At 35.9% G+C, this 15,107-nt stretch overlaps 1 protein-coding gene, 1 non-coding gene and 1 pseudogene across 2 annotated transcripts; 2 read left to right on the top strand and 1 right to left on the bottom strand.

Moving 5' to 3' along the window:
- The first annotated feature begins 990 nt into the window (after positions 1-990).
- Positions 991-1,062, top strand: TRNAE-UUC (transfer RNA glutamic acid (anticodon UUC)). The gene has a single exon. It is a non-coding gene; the product is annotated as a tRNA-Glu (tRNA).
- A 2,258-nt stretch (positions 1,063-3,320) lies between these two features.
- Positions 3,321-3,716, top strand: LOC147946048 (protein ASYMMETRIC LEAVES 2 pseudogene; annotated as a pseudogene).
- A 10,632-nt stretch (positions 3,717-14,348) lies between these two features.
- LOC147946047 (uncharacterized) lies at positions 14,349-14,897 on the bottom strand. Its single transcript, XM_087509473.1, has one exon. It carries the CDS (start codon positions 14,895-14,897, stop codon positions 14,349-14,351), a length of 549 nt encoding a protein of 182 aa, XP_087365599.1.
- Positions 14,898-15,107: the final 210 nt, after the last annotated feature.

Below are 15,107 nucleotides of genomic sequence, written 5' to 3'. Positions count from 1 at the left end.
AATATAATTTTTTTTGTTAAAGTTGAATTGCCAAGTGGACCAATAAGGAGAGAGTGAAACCTTACTTTTATGTATATGATGATAAATATGAATAGATTAGATAGGCAAGAAATATAAAAGAAATATTTTATTATTATATAAATAAAATAAAAATTAAAAAAATGTTAAATATATATAATACTTTCTGAATTAAAATATATAATCAAACTCTTACAACACATATGAGATCTAACAACATTTTGATATTGGTGGGAGATGAAGAGAGAATGATTACTTATAAGATGATAATCCAAATTAGATAATGTAGATGAATCGTTAAAAATAAAAACAATGTAAAATATATATCATGCAGTCTCTAAAATCAATATTTTACAATGATATTTCATTTGGTTTTGAACCCATATAACAAAAATAAGAAATCAAAAACAAAAAAATGATTTGAGGTATTATGGAAGAAAATGAGAGAATTGGAAGAGAATGAGAGAATATGAAAATGTGAAAGTAAAAGAATATTATTTATATGATAAGAATTGATGCAAGTTACAAAAGAAAAGTGAATGCATAATTATAATTTATTGTGTTTGAATAAAATTGAGTGGTGGAATATAATTAATGCATAATTTATTCTATTTCAGTTATAATTTTATTTTAATGTGTGAATTATAAATATTTGTGTTAATTGAGTATTAAATATTGTTGAAAGCAATTAAATAATTAGAAAGTAAATAAAAAGTAAATAAATTAAAAAACATTAACTGACAATCAACCAATAAGGATAAACCAAAACCTTACTTTTTTATATATATGATTTATTTGATAACTCTTATCTTATTTGTACATAGCTGTATGAATTATGATACAAGATACATTAATTTCGGTAACTGTAAATGAAAAGGCTAGCCAATTGTTTGATTTGAATTGACTTTGGCTTTTCAGACCTGTAACAACCTTCTTGGTGCTAAATAATATTTTTGTTATCCTCTTAACAAATCCGATGTCGTCCAGCGGTTAGGATATCTGGCTTTCACCCAGGAGACCCGGGTTCGATTCCCGGCATCGGAGTTTTTTAATTTATTTTTTATTTATTTAGGAGTTGTCGATATAGAGAATAGTAGAATTAATAACCAACATTTAATTTACAGGACATACATGAAATATTTTTATTTTAATGGTATCTATAATATCTATAATATACCATTAATTACAAAAATAAATAAATATAAACAATGATTATTTAATACCTGTTTTTTTTCGATAAATATATTTAATTATTGTTACATAATTAAAAAATCCGTTCTCATCCAATGGTTAGTGGTTACATAATCAAAAAAATTCGTTCTCATCCAGTGATTAGTGGTTACTAGCTATGATATCGTAACTGAAGTATTCTTTTCTTTTAATATAAAAGATCATTCTAAAAATTTAGTTAGAAAAAAAAAATTATACTTGTATTTATATATAGCTATTCCTCAATCCTCAGTAGTACTCATCTTCTTCTTCCTGTTACAGTGTCTACATCTTTTCGTCTTTCCTACCAAAATCTGAACTGAGAAATTCTGTATAGTATATACATACAGACACATTATATTCTGGTTAGTTAATTATGCTTCTTGTTACACCATATTTTTAATTGGTTTTTAGTTTAAGAGTTTCTATAATTTCTAGGGGTTTCAAGGTTTAGGGTTAATAGAGTTTTTTTCTTCTTAGTATTCCTAATGTTATGATTTGCTTCTTCTATATACAGACCAAAATTTTGTATTCACTTCTAATGTTGACACGAAGTTTTATTGGATCTTTAATACAGATAGAACTATATATTTCATTTTTTTTGTTTTATTAACTAATTTGGGGGTACACTTTTAAATAAATAATTTTTTAATAACTTACTGTATCAGCAGATGGAACTCTGTGCGTGTAAAGATGTGAGGCATAAAAGCATAGAAGAGTGTGTGTTTGCGCCTTACTTGCCAGCGAACAAACCGGAGAAGTACGCTACATTGTGTAATGAGTTTGACATTAGCAAGCTGGCTAAACATCTCATGAATATTGAGCCTAGCCTGAGGCAAACATGCGTTGACTCGCTTTATTTCCATGCAGAAGCCCGTCTCCGTGACCCGGTCTTGGGCATCACTGGTTTGATTCTCCACCTCCAGCGTCAAGTTCAAGACCTTAAGGCTGAACTGAAAATCGCAAAGAGAGACTATATGATGATTTTAAAAGAGAACCACCGCCATAAGCATTTAATTATAAGATCACCTCTTTGAGACATCTATAACTAATCTTCTTGTTGTTATTTTATTTGCATTTGGATTTTAAATGGTGAACTTATGTTACTCTATTTCAATTTGAGTTGTTTCGTTGATCTCGAGGATCAGAGTTTTGAGGGACGAGTATAAGCTAACAAAAATACTTTCTTATGTGAACTACGTACGTACAAAGAAAATGTCAAATATTTCTTCTCTTTATATAAAGCCTTAAATGGGGTTCACCGTTCACAATGATGTTTAATAATTTAATAATCTATGTTTTGTCAGAGAAATATATATATTACGCAAATAAAATAGAAAAAGTTAACTATCCTTTAAAATAATATTCTTATTTTATTTCCTCTTTTCTTTCTTTTTAAAATCTATTGTTAAGATTTTTCTCACTTAAAACTTAATATGTACTTATCTTTTTGAAGAATTATTCGAATAAATGTTAAGTTTAAAATTATCTTTTCATGTCTTCCAAAAGTTTTGCTTTAGCACATAACATAGATTAGGATATTTTCATTCATAATACAAAAAATGCTATACATATATGGAAAAGGAATACTAATGGTTTAGAGATTTCCGTATTTGTGTTAGATATATATATATATATATATATATATATATATATATATTTGACTAATATTCATCTTCTTCGTTCTTCATCTTCTTTTCGCCTTCCCTAACGAATTTAAGATCGAGAAAGTTCAGTATATCAAATACAATCAATATCTATTGGTAGGTTAATTACTCATTTTCAAGCCATATTTTTAATAGATTTTTCAACTAAAGTTAGATTTAGAGCTTCTAGAATTTTTAGGGTTTTCAAGGGTTTGAGGTTAATAGAGATCTTCATCTTTGTATTCGAAATCACACGAGCTGTTGGTGGTAAAGTTTTTTTTTTTTTTTTTTTTTAATTCTCCTGCATATCCACGTTTTTTTATCTGCTTTTAATTGTGACACGAAGTTTTATTGCTTATCAATAGAACTATTTCAGATTTTTTTTTTACTTGTATATATACTTTTTTGATCTTTTTTTTCTTTCTTGAACGCTTGTTATATTAGCAGATGGAACCCTGTGCGTGTAAAGATGCGAGCCATACATGCATAGAAGAGTGTGTGTTTGCACCCTACTTGCCAGCGAACAAACCGGAGAAGTACGCTAACTTGTATAAGGTGTTTGACATGAGCAGCATAGCTGAAGTTGTCATGGGTCTTGAGCCAAGCATGAAGCAAGCATGTGTCGACTCACTCTGTTTCGAGGCAGAAGCCCGTATCCGCGACCCAGTCATGGGCTGCGTTGGTTTAATTATCCAACTCGAGCGTCAACTTGAAAACCTTAAACATGATTTGAGAATGGCCAAGAGGGAGCTCATGGGAGTTTTACAAGAGATACACCATCGCAATCGTATGGCACAACGACACGACCGTTATCATCCATATTTAATAAGATCACGTCTTTGAGGCACCTAACTTAGTCTTTTGATTATTATTTGGATTAGGATTTGAATTGTGTTTTCTTTTTTTTGACTTCTGATTAGATGAAATAAGCAAAAGTTTCTACGTTCTTATACTATAAAACTACAAGGCAATGTCAATGATTTCTTTTATTTTATTTTTCGGTTTGTTCTGTTAAAAAGCCTTGTAGGGGTTTTCTTAATAAAGTAAAGGCTTAATTACAAACGGACGTTGAGACATGAATGTAAAGATTAAAAGAACCATAACAACATTGGACCTTAAATGATTCGGTTATACATAGGTCTATCGTGGTGTCATCATCCTTTAAAAGGTACTTTATGGCGTTAAATGAATTTGATCTCTGTTTATTTGGTGTTAAGTTAGTTATAGCCCTGGGCATATAATCTGAAACCGAACAAACCGATTCGAACTGATCCGAAAAAACTGATTTGGATCGGTTTCGGTTTTTTTGTTAAAACCGGTCGGTTTTTATATTGAGTGTAATTCGGATTTCGGTTTTAAACCGATTCGAACCGAAATCGGATCAGTTATCCGCTAAACCGAATTCCGAGTTAATTTTTATGCATTGGTATTATTTTTGGGCTTCGAACCAAGCCCACTAGCTATAAACGGATCTCCTTTAAAAATTTAGTATAGAATCGAAGGAAAGAGGATTAGAACCTGAGACATTTTAGCGAAGGGATACACACGCTAACCATCTGAGCTATTCAAACTTTTTGGTTTTACTTATCGAATGATATATATAACGTACTCAGTTTAAGTTCAGATTTTAAAATAAAAATAAAAAAATGATCCGAATCCGAACGAATCCAAACCGATCCGATCTGAAAAACAGTCGGATTCTAAATGGATTCTATACATCCCAATCCGAAAAATCCGATCCGATCCAAACCGAAAATTCGAACGCCTAGGACTAGTTAGTTATATATAACTGAAATTAAACCAGTGCAGCCCATGAGTTAAAAACAGCCCACTTTATAATACGAGTAGATATTCCCATTTTTGTTTATATTTTGTCAAAATACTATGTTTTCACACGCAGCATATTGCGATACTAAATTATAAATTATTATATTCTAAATAATAATTTTTAATTTATTTAGTTTTCAAATTCCCAATTCATTAACTTTTATCTAATTAATTTATAATTTTGTCTAGAATATTTTTTCTTCTTCTTACGTTTTATACAGTTTATAACCTAATTACATTAAATTTGTTATTAGATAGAATATAAAATTTTAAAACACTTAGTTTTATTTTCTATAATTTAACAGAGGTATATGCCTATATGGTACATTAGTGTATATTTTTATGTGTATACAATTTTTTTTTCGAATATTAAGAATATGTTGTAGTATGTGTAATATTTTGTAGTTCATATATTAAATAATTTATAAGTTAATTTTTCAAACTCTGACTATTAATCTATAATATATGAAATAAACTAATAGTTCTAGTGTTGGTTCTATAGTCCAGACCGAGACTAAAAGTCACTTTTTATTAAATTTTTAAAGAACAAATAATTCTTCACTCACCTCATTATTATATATAGATATTTCCATTTATATTGTATATGTATCGTATATGTATTTTATACGATATGGTCTTATTTGCACTTGCAAGGGGGAGGAGATTCCCACAAGATCCTCTATTTTGTAAATTATAATATTATGGTGGGGTTTAACGAGGAACTATATTGTTGCCAAAGTAAAAATGAGGAACTAGTAAATATAAGAATAATTATTAGTGTTACACTATGTTACTATATATATATATATATCAAACCAGATATATAATACAAATTAAGCATTTAAGTAATCGACTTGTTACAAATTGCCACTATGTGCAAAAGGTAAAATAATAAAATTGCAGTGCACATGATGAAAAAGTACCGCCGAATGAGATAGTTAGACCATGGGGAGTGGAGTAATCCATAATAAATTAATCAGATAATTATTATTAATCTAATTATAGTAACCTATTAAGTACTTATCAAAATTTATCCTTCCACTAGAATAACCTTCATAGATTTCTCAATCATTAAAATATTTTTTTAACTATTGTTTATTAATTTGCAAATTTAAATAAATTTAAAATGAGAAATAAGTTATATTAATTACTAATATTACATTTAAATTGAAAACAAACACATTTTATAGAATTCGGGAATATTAAACATATTTTACAAAATCGGAGAAAATACACAAATATAAATTGTAATAGAAAAAACGGAGTATGGAAAAATAAATGAAATCCGTTCTACTGTTGCATCCCACCAAATTTTTGCCAGATATGCTCAATCAAGTCTTTTTGAAGACGGTCATGCATTACTGGATCCCGAACGTCATTTCGAATGTCCATCATATTATTGAAAATCGTTGGCCTATCTCTATAAAATGATAAATCCACATGAGAAGTTCCGCTTCCTTCTCCATGGGAAAACTCTGATGGATCGTAGAAATTGTAATCATGTCGTTCGTCTTCCACTATCATGTTATGCAATATGATACATGCTCTTATTATCTTGCCTATTTTTCCTTTATCCCAAAAAAGTGCGGGATTCTTGACGATTGCAAATCGAGCCTGCAATACTCCAAAACCATCTCGGAGGTATTCCTGCTGCACAATAAGACGCAACGTGGTTAAACAAATAATTAAACACTAAACTGTAATTGTAAACAAAACAACAAGAAAAATTTAAAAGCAAACCCACGCTTTGGACGAGAGAAGATCCCATGAAACCCACAGCAAAGAACACCGGAGAGATCCTAAAACACAAGAGATATAAAAGTAAGTTAGACCAGAGTCTATCGGTTAATTGCTAACAATAATAAGCAACAACGATGGTGTGAAGTGAGGAATAGAGACCAAATTATATATACAACAAGAAGAATATGAAAGCTATGTTGCTAACCATCTCTATCTCTATCTTACTAAATCACACACAACAAGAACCAACTCGAATTCAAAACCACCACTCGCTATGTTGAAGCATATGAAAGCTAACCATCTCTATCTTGCTAAATCACACACAACAAGAACCAACTCGAATTCAAAACCACCACTCGCTATGTTGAAGCTCTAACCATGATTGAATCATAAAATTTCAATGGTAAAAAAATCTGATCAGATCCATAAATTTTGAGATGTGAAAGATACCTTTAACCTTGTTACAGAAAGGGTAAGCCTCGTACTGATACAAAACAACTTCATTAGCGTGAACTTCCTGACCAAGAGACGATGCGGCAGCGGCATAGAAGAACACAATCCCAGCGAATCCGCCGGCAAAAGAAGGAGTTGAAATCTCCGGAAGACCGCCGAATCTTCGGGTGATATGTTCGGAGGACGAGATCGTTGTAATCGCCATGGATTGAGCGAGCCGTGCATGGATTGCGACGGACCAAGATCTCTTCACCGTTTCGTCGAGAGAGAGGAAAGAGAGAGATTGGGGAAAAGAAGAAAATGAGAGAAAAAATAAAAAACTGTGTTATATATTTTAACAAAATACAATTAGAAATTGACACGTACCGTGTTTTCACTGTGCCTTCCGATACTCTGTATAGCAACGGTTCCTGCTTTTTGTGGGTCATTTCTTTTAATTTTTCTTTTTTTTTGGGCTTAGAAATGGTCTGAGTAATCTAAAAAAACTCCACTGCCCATGCTCTAACGCAAATTTGCATAAATATATCTAATGCAAAATTTTTAATTATAAATTAAGTTAGTAGCTGTTTTGGAAGGTGAATAAGAAATAAAATAAATATATAGTAAGGGGAAAAAGTTCTGAGGAAATGGCCAATTTGGGGGGGCAATAGAACGATTATTATGATTTCTGATTTTAACTTAGTAGGAATAATAAAGGGGAGGATTATATATAATGTATTCGTTTTTGGTTGAACAAAAATCACATTTTCAGTAAAATAAACCATAACATTTGAATTTATATTATAAACTAACATTTAAAATTTTACAGTTAATAAACTTTTCTTACCATAAAAGTTTGATTAATGTGTATTTTATTATTTATTTATTTTTTTTGTCTTATTTGGAAGATAAAGGGTGATTTAGTAAATTATTGTTGGTGGTAGAAGCGGTTTGAAGGGGTAGTTTCGTCCATTAAAGTATTTGCAGGGAGGGAGTAAAGTGGGACCATCTGTTTTGCTTTTTGCTCCTCTCCTCTCCTCTGCACTGCGTTCGCAAGCTGCTTCTTCAATAAACGTCTCCATTTTCCCTTTTTGTGCTTTTATTGATTCAAAGAAGCGAGAGAAAGCAAACTGAGAGAGAGAGAGAGAGAGAGAGAGGTAAATAACCTATCCAGAATCTTCTTCGAGATCACCATTGTTTTTTTTCTCTTTTTTTTTTTTCGAAAAAACTTGTAGTGCGTTGTTCATCAGCATCATCTTCTTCTTCTTCTTCTTCTTTACGAATTATTGTTTTTACATACTTGTAAATGTTCAATCGCTACTGCAAAACTTCACCGATTTGTGTATTTTGTTTTTTTTTTGTCGAGATTGATTCTCTCTGTTCTTCTTCTTCGTCGTCAACCTCTTACGGCTCTGTTCATCATCTCCTTAACTAATTCTGGTTTCGTCACTAGTCTGTTGTTTATGGATACTGTATAATCTCGAATTAGTTCATAGCTTTTTTCGTTTTAATTTGATTTTTCGAGTTTAACGCTACCGCTACTGTATAAGTATAATCTCTCTCTTCTTCTTCGTCACTCTGTTTAATTTCCAGTACAGTTCCACCAATTTTTGTTTCGTCACTTTTTTTTTTTTTTTTCTGGTTTTTAGTTGTTTATCGCTAATGTATAATCTCGAATTAGTTCATCTTTATTCGTTTGATTTTTTACGAGTTTCGTTTTGTTCATCTTCAACCTTCGATTATCATCATCGTAATTTCCAGATTTCTTCATCTCCTCCCTGAGCGTGTTTGTTGTTTTCTTCTTCTTCTTTATGTAATAATCTGTCTGTCTTAATCCTTTTCGAGTTTCAGTGTTCGACTTAGTTTAATGGTTTGATTTTGTAATATATTCTCTCGAATTTTCGCGTTTCACTTAATTACTTGTTCATCTCCAACCTGATAATATATGGCATATTATTATCTTAATCTCTAGTAAATAGTAATGTTAATCTTGTTTAAACAAAATCCAAATTTTACAATTTGATCTTTGTTTGCTGACGAGAGGTGTATATTTTGTATAAACCACATCCACAGCTGACTTGTATAACGATTTCTTGCGACCCAAGTAATCTAAAATTGAAATAGTCTGAATTCTTTGATGGCGGATTAAGATGGTTCTTAACACTTTTCAGCTGTTGGTGCAGGATCTTTGGTCAAGAAGCCAACAAGTGAAGTGATATAAAGGACCCTTTTGCTCACAACGATTGTGTCTATCAGTAAGTGTGGTTTCATTATCTCATCCAACTGACGTTAATACTAAACACTACACTTCACTACAGTTAGAACGTGCATATTGACCTTGCTGTAGTAACTTGATTTCATCTTAGCTGCGTTCTATAATATCTGATCACAGTGTTCATTCTCTCAATGTTTACTCTTTTTTTCTGTTCCCTGTTTCAAGGTGAAAATGTATGACCGTTGTGCTGTTTGTAAGCATAAGAGGCATAGATGTCCAGCGGATTGCATTTTTGCTCCATACTTCCCCGGAGATAACACGGAGAGATTTGACGTTGTGAGAAGATTTTTTGGACTAAAGCACGTCAAAGATATGCTGACAAGTTTGCCCCCAAACCAGAGACAAGTTGCTGTGAATACGCTAGTTATAGACGCAGAGAGTCGTCGGATAAACCTGCCTTATGGAAACCCAGGAGTGATTACTCAACTACAACGCCTTATTGAAGAGCACAAACTCGAACTCAACAATGCCCACATTATGCTTGATGACTGCCGCAGTTCAGGCCTCAAGCCAATATATTCTGTCACGGATACCTCAACTCAAGGTCTGCATCACTCAATGTATGATACTGAACCATTACTCTATGGCAATCCTTTTCTATACGGACAGACCTCATCTATGACGGATCTGCCTTTAGCAACTCCAGGCCAGAATCAGTCAGCATTACTCGATCCTCTTCTCTACGGACAGACCTCTTTTTTCACGGATGCCTCACTAGCAACTTTAGGCCAGCATCAGTCAGCATTACTCTATGGAAATCCTCTTCCATACGGACAGACTTCATCTATATATGACGGATCTGGCATTACCAACTCCAGACCATCATCAGTCAGCATTACTCTATGGTGATCCTCTTCTTTACGGGCAGGCCTCTTTTTTCACGGATTCGCCATTAACAACTCAAGGCCAGCACCAGTCAGCATTGCTCTATGGTGATCCTCTTCTATACGGACAAACCTCTTTTTTCATGGATCCCTCATTAGCAATAGCATCTCCAAACCAGCATCAGTCAGAATTACTCTATGGCGGGCAGACCTCTTTTTTCACGGATCAGCAATCAACCACTCAAGGCCAGCACCAGTCAGCATTACTCTATGGCGATCCTCTTCTATACGATCAGACCACTTCTGTCACGGATCCGCCATTAACAACTCAAGACCAGCCAGCATCACTCTATGGAGATCCTCTTCTTTACGGACAGACCACTTCTGTCACGGATCCGCCATTAACAACTCAAGACCAGTCAGCATCACGCTATGGAGACCCTCTTCTTTACGGACAGACCTCTTATGTCACGGATCCGCCATTAACAACTCAAGACCAGTCAGCATCACTCTATGAAGATCCTCTTCTTTACGGACCGACATCTTATGTCACGGATCCTCCAGTACTCTGTGGCGATCCTCCTCTATATGGACAGACCTCTTCTGTCACGGATCCTTCATTAGCAACAGGCCAGCATCAGTCAATCCTTATGCAACTGCAAATGTCTCCTCTTGATCCATTGTCACCGATTGTGGTTGAATACGGGCAGACCTCTTCTAATGACGATAGCTTCTGGGAAATGTTCCAGATAGAATCCAAAGAGTCAGGCGAGCTAGATGATCTCATTGCTGCGCTGTTCCCCGGCAACGTGTAGAAGATTCGTGAAACTTCAGAGTACGTAACTTGAGGAATTATCAGAGTAGCTCGAAGATAATTTCTCCTACTTTTAAAATTTCGCTTCAGTGGCTTGAATTCGTGAACACACACCAGTTTTTTTCCCTTAGACTTTGCTTAAATCATACTAAACTCTGTTTCTGCTTTGCTTAAATCATATTAGTCTCTGTTTTAGCTGAACGAGGAACATAAGTTTCGTATTAATCAAATCATAGAGATTGAATATGCAGAAGTAAATTCCATCTTTTAAATCAATTAGAAATTTTGTTGTTATAGTATTCATTTATATATTTGCTGAGTGCATTATGATTGGATAAAAGTAGTGTAATATAAACTTGATTTGTTTGAGATAGCTAATGATTTCTCATTTGCGACCAATAATTACGTTTGTCTTTCTCATTTGCTCTTCCATCTTTTCCCCAAAACGCAGATATTTTCTCCTTTGACACACAAGCAAAAGGAAGAAACCTCTATGTTTGTCACCGATTCTCTGTAACGCAGTTGTACATCTGTCGTAAAGTTTGTCAAGACTTTCTCCTCCACCCTTCATTCACACAAATGAAGCAACATCATTTACATATATAACTAAGCTTCTTTTGTTTGTAATATCTTACTGGAATATCAACGTCGGTGCAGTTAGATGAAAAGGCTTTGTAAGCAGTAAGCTTCAGGGCGAAGTTTTGAAGTTTCTTGATAGACAAGCCCTTGCATATCTCCTAAAATGTCTTTCCCGCAAATCACGATCAGTAAGTACCTGCATAGCGTTATCCACATTTGAGAGATATATGCATTCAAAGCCACAAAATGTGATAGATATGAAATAAAAGAGTTTATTTTAGAACTTAGAACTATCTGATGCTAACAAGTAACAACCCCTCAACAAAAAGAGCATAAAGGTGGAGAGTCTTCAAAAGCAGCATATTCAACAGAAGGAAGTGCGGTTTCAACACATGTCTTTAAAATGTCTACGAGTTATGTCTTAAAAGTTAAACCAAAACAAAAGTCCATGAATCCAGAACAACATAAAAGAGCACAAAGGTGGAGAGTGGAGACTTTAAGCAGAGATTCATAAAAGGAAGTAAAGAAATGGGTTTGTACCTCAAGCTTTCCGCACTTAGAAGCAATGATGTGAGCAGTCTCAAAGGCTCTTGTTGAAACTGAGTTTCACACAATGAATTTGTTTAATGGGGGAAACAAATTTAATAACACTTTCTCTCAAAGAAATCGGATTAAAGCTAACAAAAAAAAGGGGATTGAAATCTCTTGGAAAACAAGTTAGGGTTTTTCTCAAGAACAATAAAGAATTAGGGTTTTTTGTATTTATTGCTCGATGATTACAATGGAGGGATTCTCCTCTATTTATAGGTTTTCTTAGATTTACAGAATATATCAACTCTCCTAATCAGCTCGACCATGATTTGGAAAGTTCCATGTTTCTTGTTAGGTCGGCCGCTAGGCGACCTGGGAAGTCGGTTCCTCGCCTTTGAACTGGGCTTCTCGATGCTATTGGGCTTTCCTTAAAGAGTTGAATCTTCCCCAAGGTCGAACTCCTGGTTTAGTAACCGGTTTCCTTAATCGGGTTTAAATCGGTATGTTAGGGGTGCCAATTCCCGCACCAACAATTAGTCCCCCCCCTAGTTCGGGACATTCAGATGTTAATTCGAATGTTCGAACTATAGGAAGAGAATATCCGATTTAATCCGTAAGGAAAATCGTATCTAATTACCCGGATCGTCGCGCCGCTTCGCCATCCATTGTTAGGACGACACGTGTCAGACGCGTCGCTTCTGTCAACTCGGAAGCTGAAACGTCACGTAGGATAGAGTAGGTCATTATGACTCCGTGTAGGGTTGTCGCCCACTTGCTTCTATAAATACCCGACTCTGCTTTTCATTTTCACTTTTTGCCAAACCACCGAAGGTATTTGCTCCGTTCTCTCTCCCTTTTCATTTTATTTTAGTGTTATTTTTTGCGAACCTTCCTCTACACTCTTCGGCGACCTGCAATCCGAACTAGAATTTTACGAAACAATTCAACAGAATTCTCAAGGTTCGGTTTATCTCTCATAAGAGAGTTATCAAAACAATTCAAAAAGAATTCTCTGGGTTCGATTTATCTCGCGTTGGAGAGTTATGCAAATCAATCATCTGGCCAGGATGTCGATCCGTTTGATTCCAAACTCGATAACTATTGTATATATATATATATATATATTTTTTGCTCGTTCCCGAGGCATAACCGCGTCATTAAATGCGGACGCAGTTTCACAATGCAATGTGATTGGCGAGGGAGTCTTGGGACGCAGCGCATATCCCCCTACGATCTGATTGGTGCGAGATTTGCGGGACACATAATTTATCTCCCCCCTTCTTACTATAAATAGAAGGAAATGAGGTATGTTGAGCACCTCACATCCAAACTTCAGAAAGAAATTGCAAAGCATGCCTACTACGACTCGGTCCGCATGGTTGAGGCGAGCTCGAGATTTGACTGCTTCCGCCGTTAGTGGATTCGATCCAGAAGTGTCGAACATTTCCCTCCCTCTGGAAGAGACGGTTCCGTCTCCATCTCATGAGCTCGTTGCAGAAATCGAGAAGAATCCATTGCAGAAGGAGATCCGCATCTACCGAGCTCGCTGTCAAAGGATGAGCTCGTACATCAGGGCCTTTCGTCTGAAATATGATCTTATCTTCCAGCTCTGCCGTCTAGAAGGAACCATCTCGGTGCTTGACGAGCTCATCGCCGACGGCTTCTATTTGGCGAACTGGCGTATGACCCGACTGCTTGCTGAGCGCGCCCAATGTGAAAGTAAGGTCTCCAGAGCCTTGATACCCGACCTGCCAGAGGACGACTATGAACCGCTGGGCGAATCGAAAAACCTGCACATTGCGGAAATACCGATCTACAGGAGTCGCATAGAAAGGCTGCGTCGGTACATCCTCCATCTGGAAACCACGGACCACCATTTCCGGGAGAGCCAAACCGTAGAAGGTCCATGCGCGTTCCTCAAGCAAATGGCAACTAGAGGTGCGGAGGTGCCCGTAGGACGGCTAGAAGATCTGAGGCGGGAGCGTCAGAGCTGTCGATCCTATCTCGAGGGTCTGGTCGTCGAAGAGCCACTGGAATCCGACCTCTCGAGTTCTGCGCCTGCGAATCACCGAGGAGGTTGAGATCACAGGGGGGTCTCGCTTTGCACTGGCTTCCTAGAATCAGAAGGCTTGTCATCTCCTAATATTGGGACCGGCGTTCTCCAAATCGATGGAATCTTTAAATTCTAGCTGCTTTTCATTGTTGTTTTTCTTTCTTTGGTGATACGTCGAAATTAAAGATTATTCTTTTGTCTGGCGAGATGCCAAACTGACTGTGCATTTAAATCGAAATAAACAATTCTCTTTGGTGAAAAGAAATTATATTATTTTTCTGGCTGCGCCCCCGAGATCCTGTCAAAGAGATCGGGAGCTGCCTACGTACCCAAAAATTGGGATCAAGCCAGTCGTAGTTCATAGTACAAGCGTTTTCGAAACTGAGATCGATCAAATGACCTAGTAATAATAGCGTTTGAGATGAGCCGCGTTCCACAAATTTTTGACTTGCGTACCATCCATGGTCAAGAGCTCGTAGACTCCGAGGAAAATGGCCTTGGAGATGAGATATGGCCCCTCCCATCGAGCGCCGAGTTTACCGGCGTTTGTCTCCTTAGTATTCTCGTAAACTTTGCGCAGCACTAGGTCAATCTCACTGAAACATCGCTGACGGACAGCTTTGTTATAGTACTTAGCTGCAACATTCTGATAGTTTTGGATTCGGACTAAAGCATGATCGCGTAATTCTTCGGCGAAATTGATGTGATCGAGCATCATACTGTCATTGAGATCAGAGTCGTCGACCAACATAGCACGGCGAAGCGTTGGGACACCAGCCTCCGCTGGAGCCAGTGCTTCAATGCTGTAAGCCAACGAAAAAGGGGACTGCCCTGTAGCTCGTCTTGGGGTGGTCCGATAGGACCATAGCACGCCATTGAGTTGATCTGCCCAAGCTCCTTTTCTTTGTCCGAGATGTTTCTTCAGTCCGTCTATTATGGTCTTGTTCATGGCTTCGGCTTGACCATTTCCTTGAGGATATCGGGGAGTGGAAGTGCTTAAGCGGATCTGCCATTTGTTCAGGAAACTTCGGGTGATCAACGATGTGAACTGTGTCCCATTGTCAGTGACGATTTCGTATGGGAGTCCGTGGCGACAAATGATGTTCTTCTAGATGAAATTGGTTACGTCCAGCGATTGTACTTTGTGAAACAATTCATC

The sequence above is a fragment of the Camelina sativa genome, chromosome 4 (genome assembly GCF_030686135.1).
Source record: "Camelina sativa cultivar CO46 ecotype springtype chromosome 4, ASM3068613v1".
NCBI classification, from domain to species: domain Eukaryota; kingdom Viridiplantae; phylum Streptophyta; class Magnoliopsida; order Brassicales; family Brassicaceae; genus Camelina; species Camelina sativa.
This window is presented reverse-complemented; position numbering and strand designations above follow the sequence as displayed.

Excerpts from the sequence above, each read along its gene's own strand:
- LOC147946047 (XM_087509473.1), bottom strand. The coding sequence starts at position 14,897 with ATGAACAAGACCATAATAGACGGACTGAAGAAACATCTCGGACAAAGA.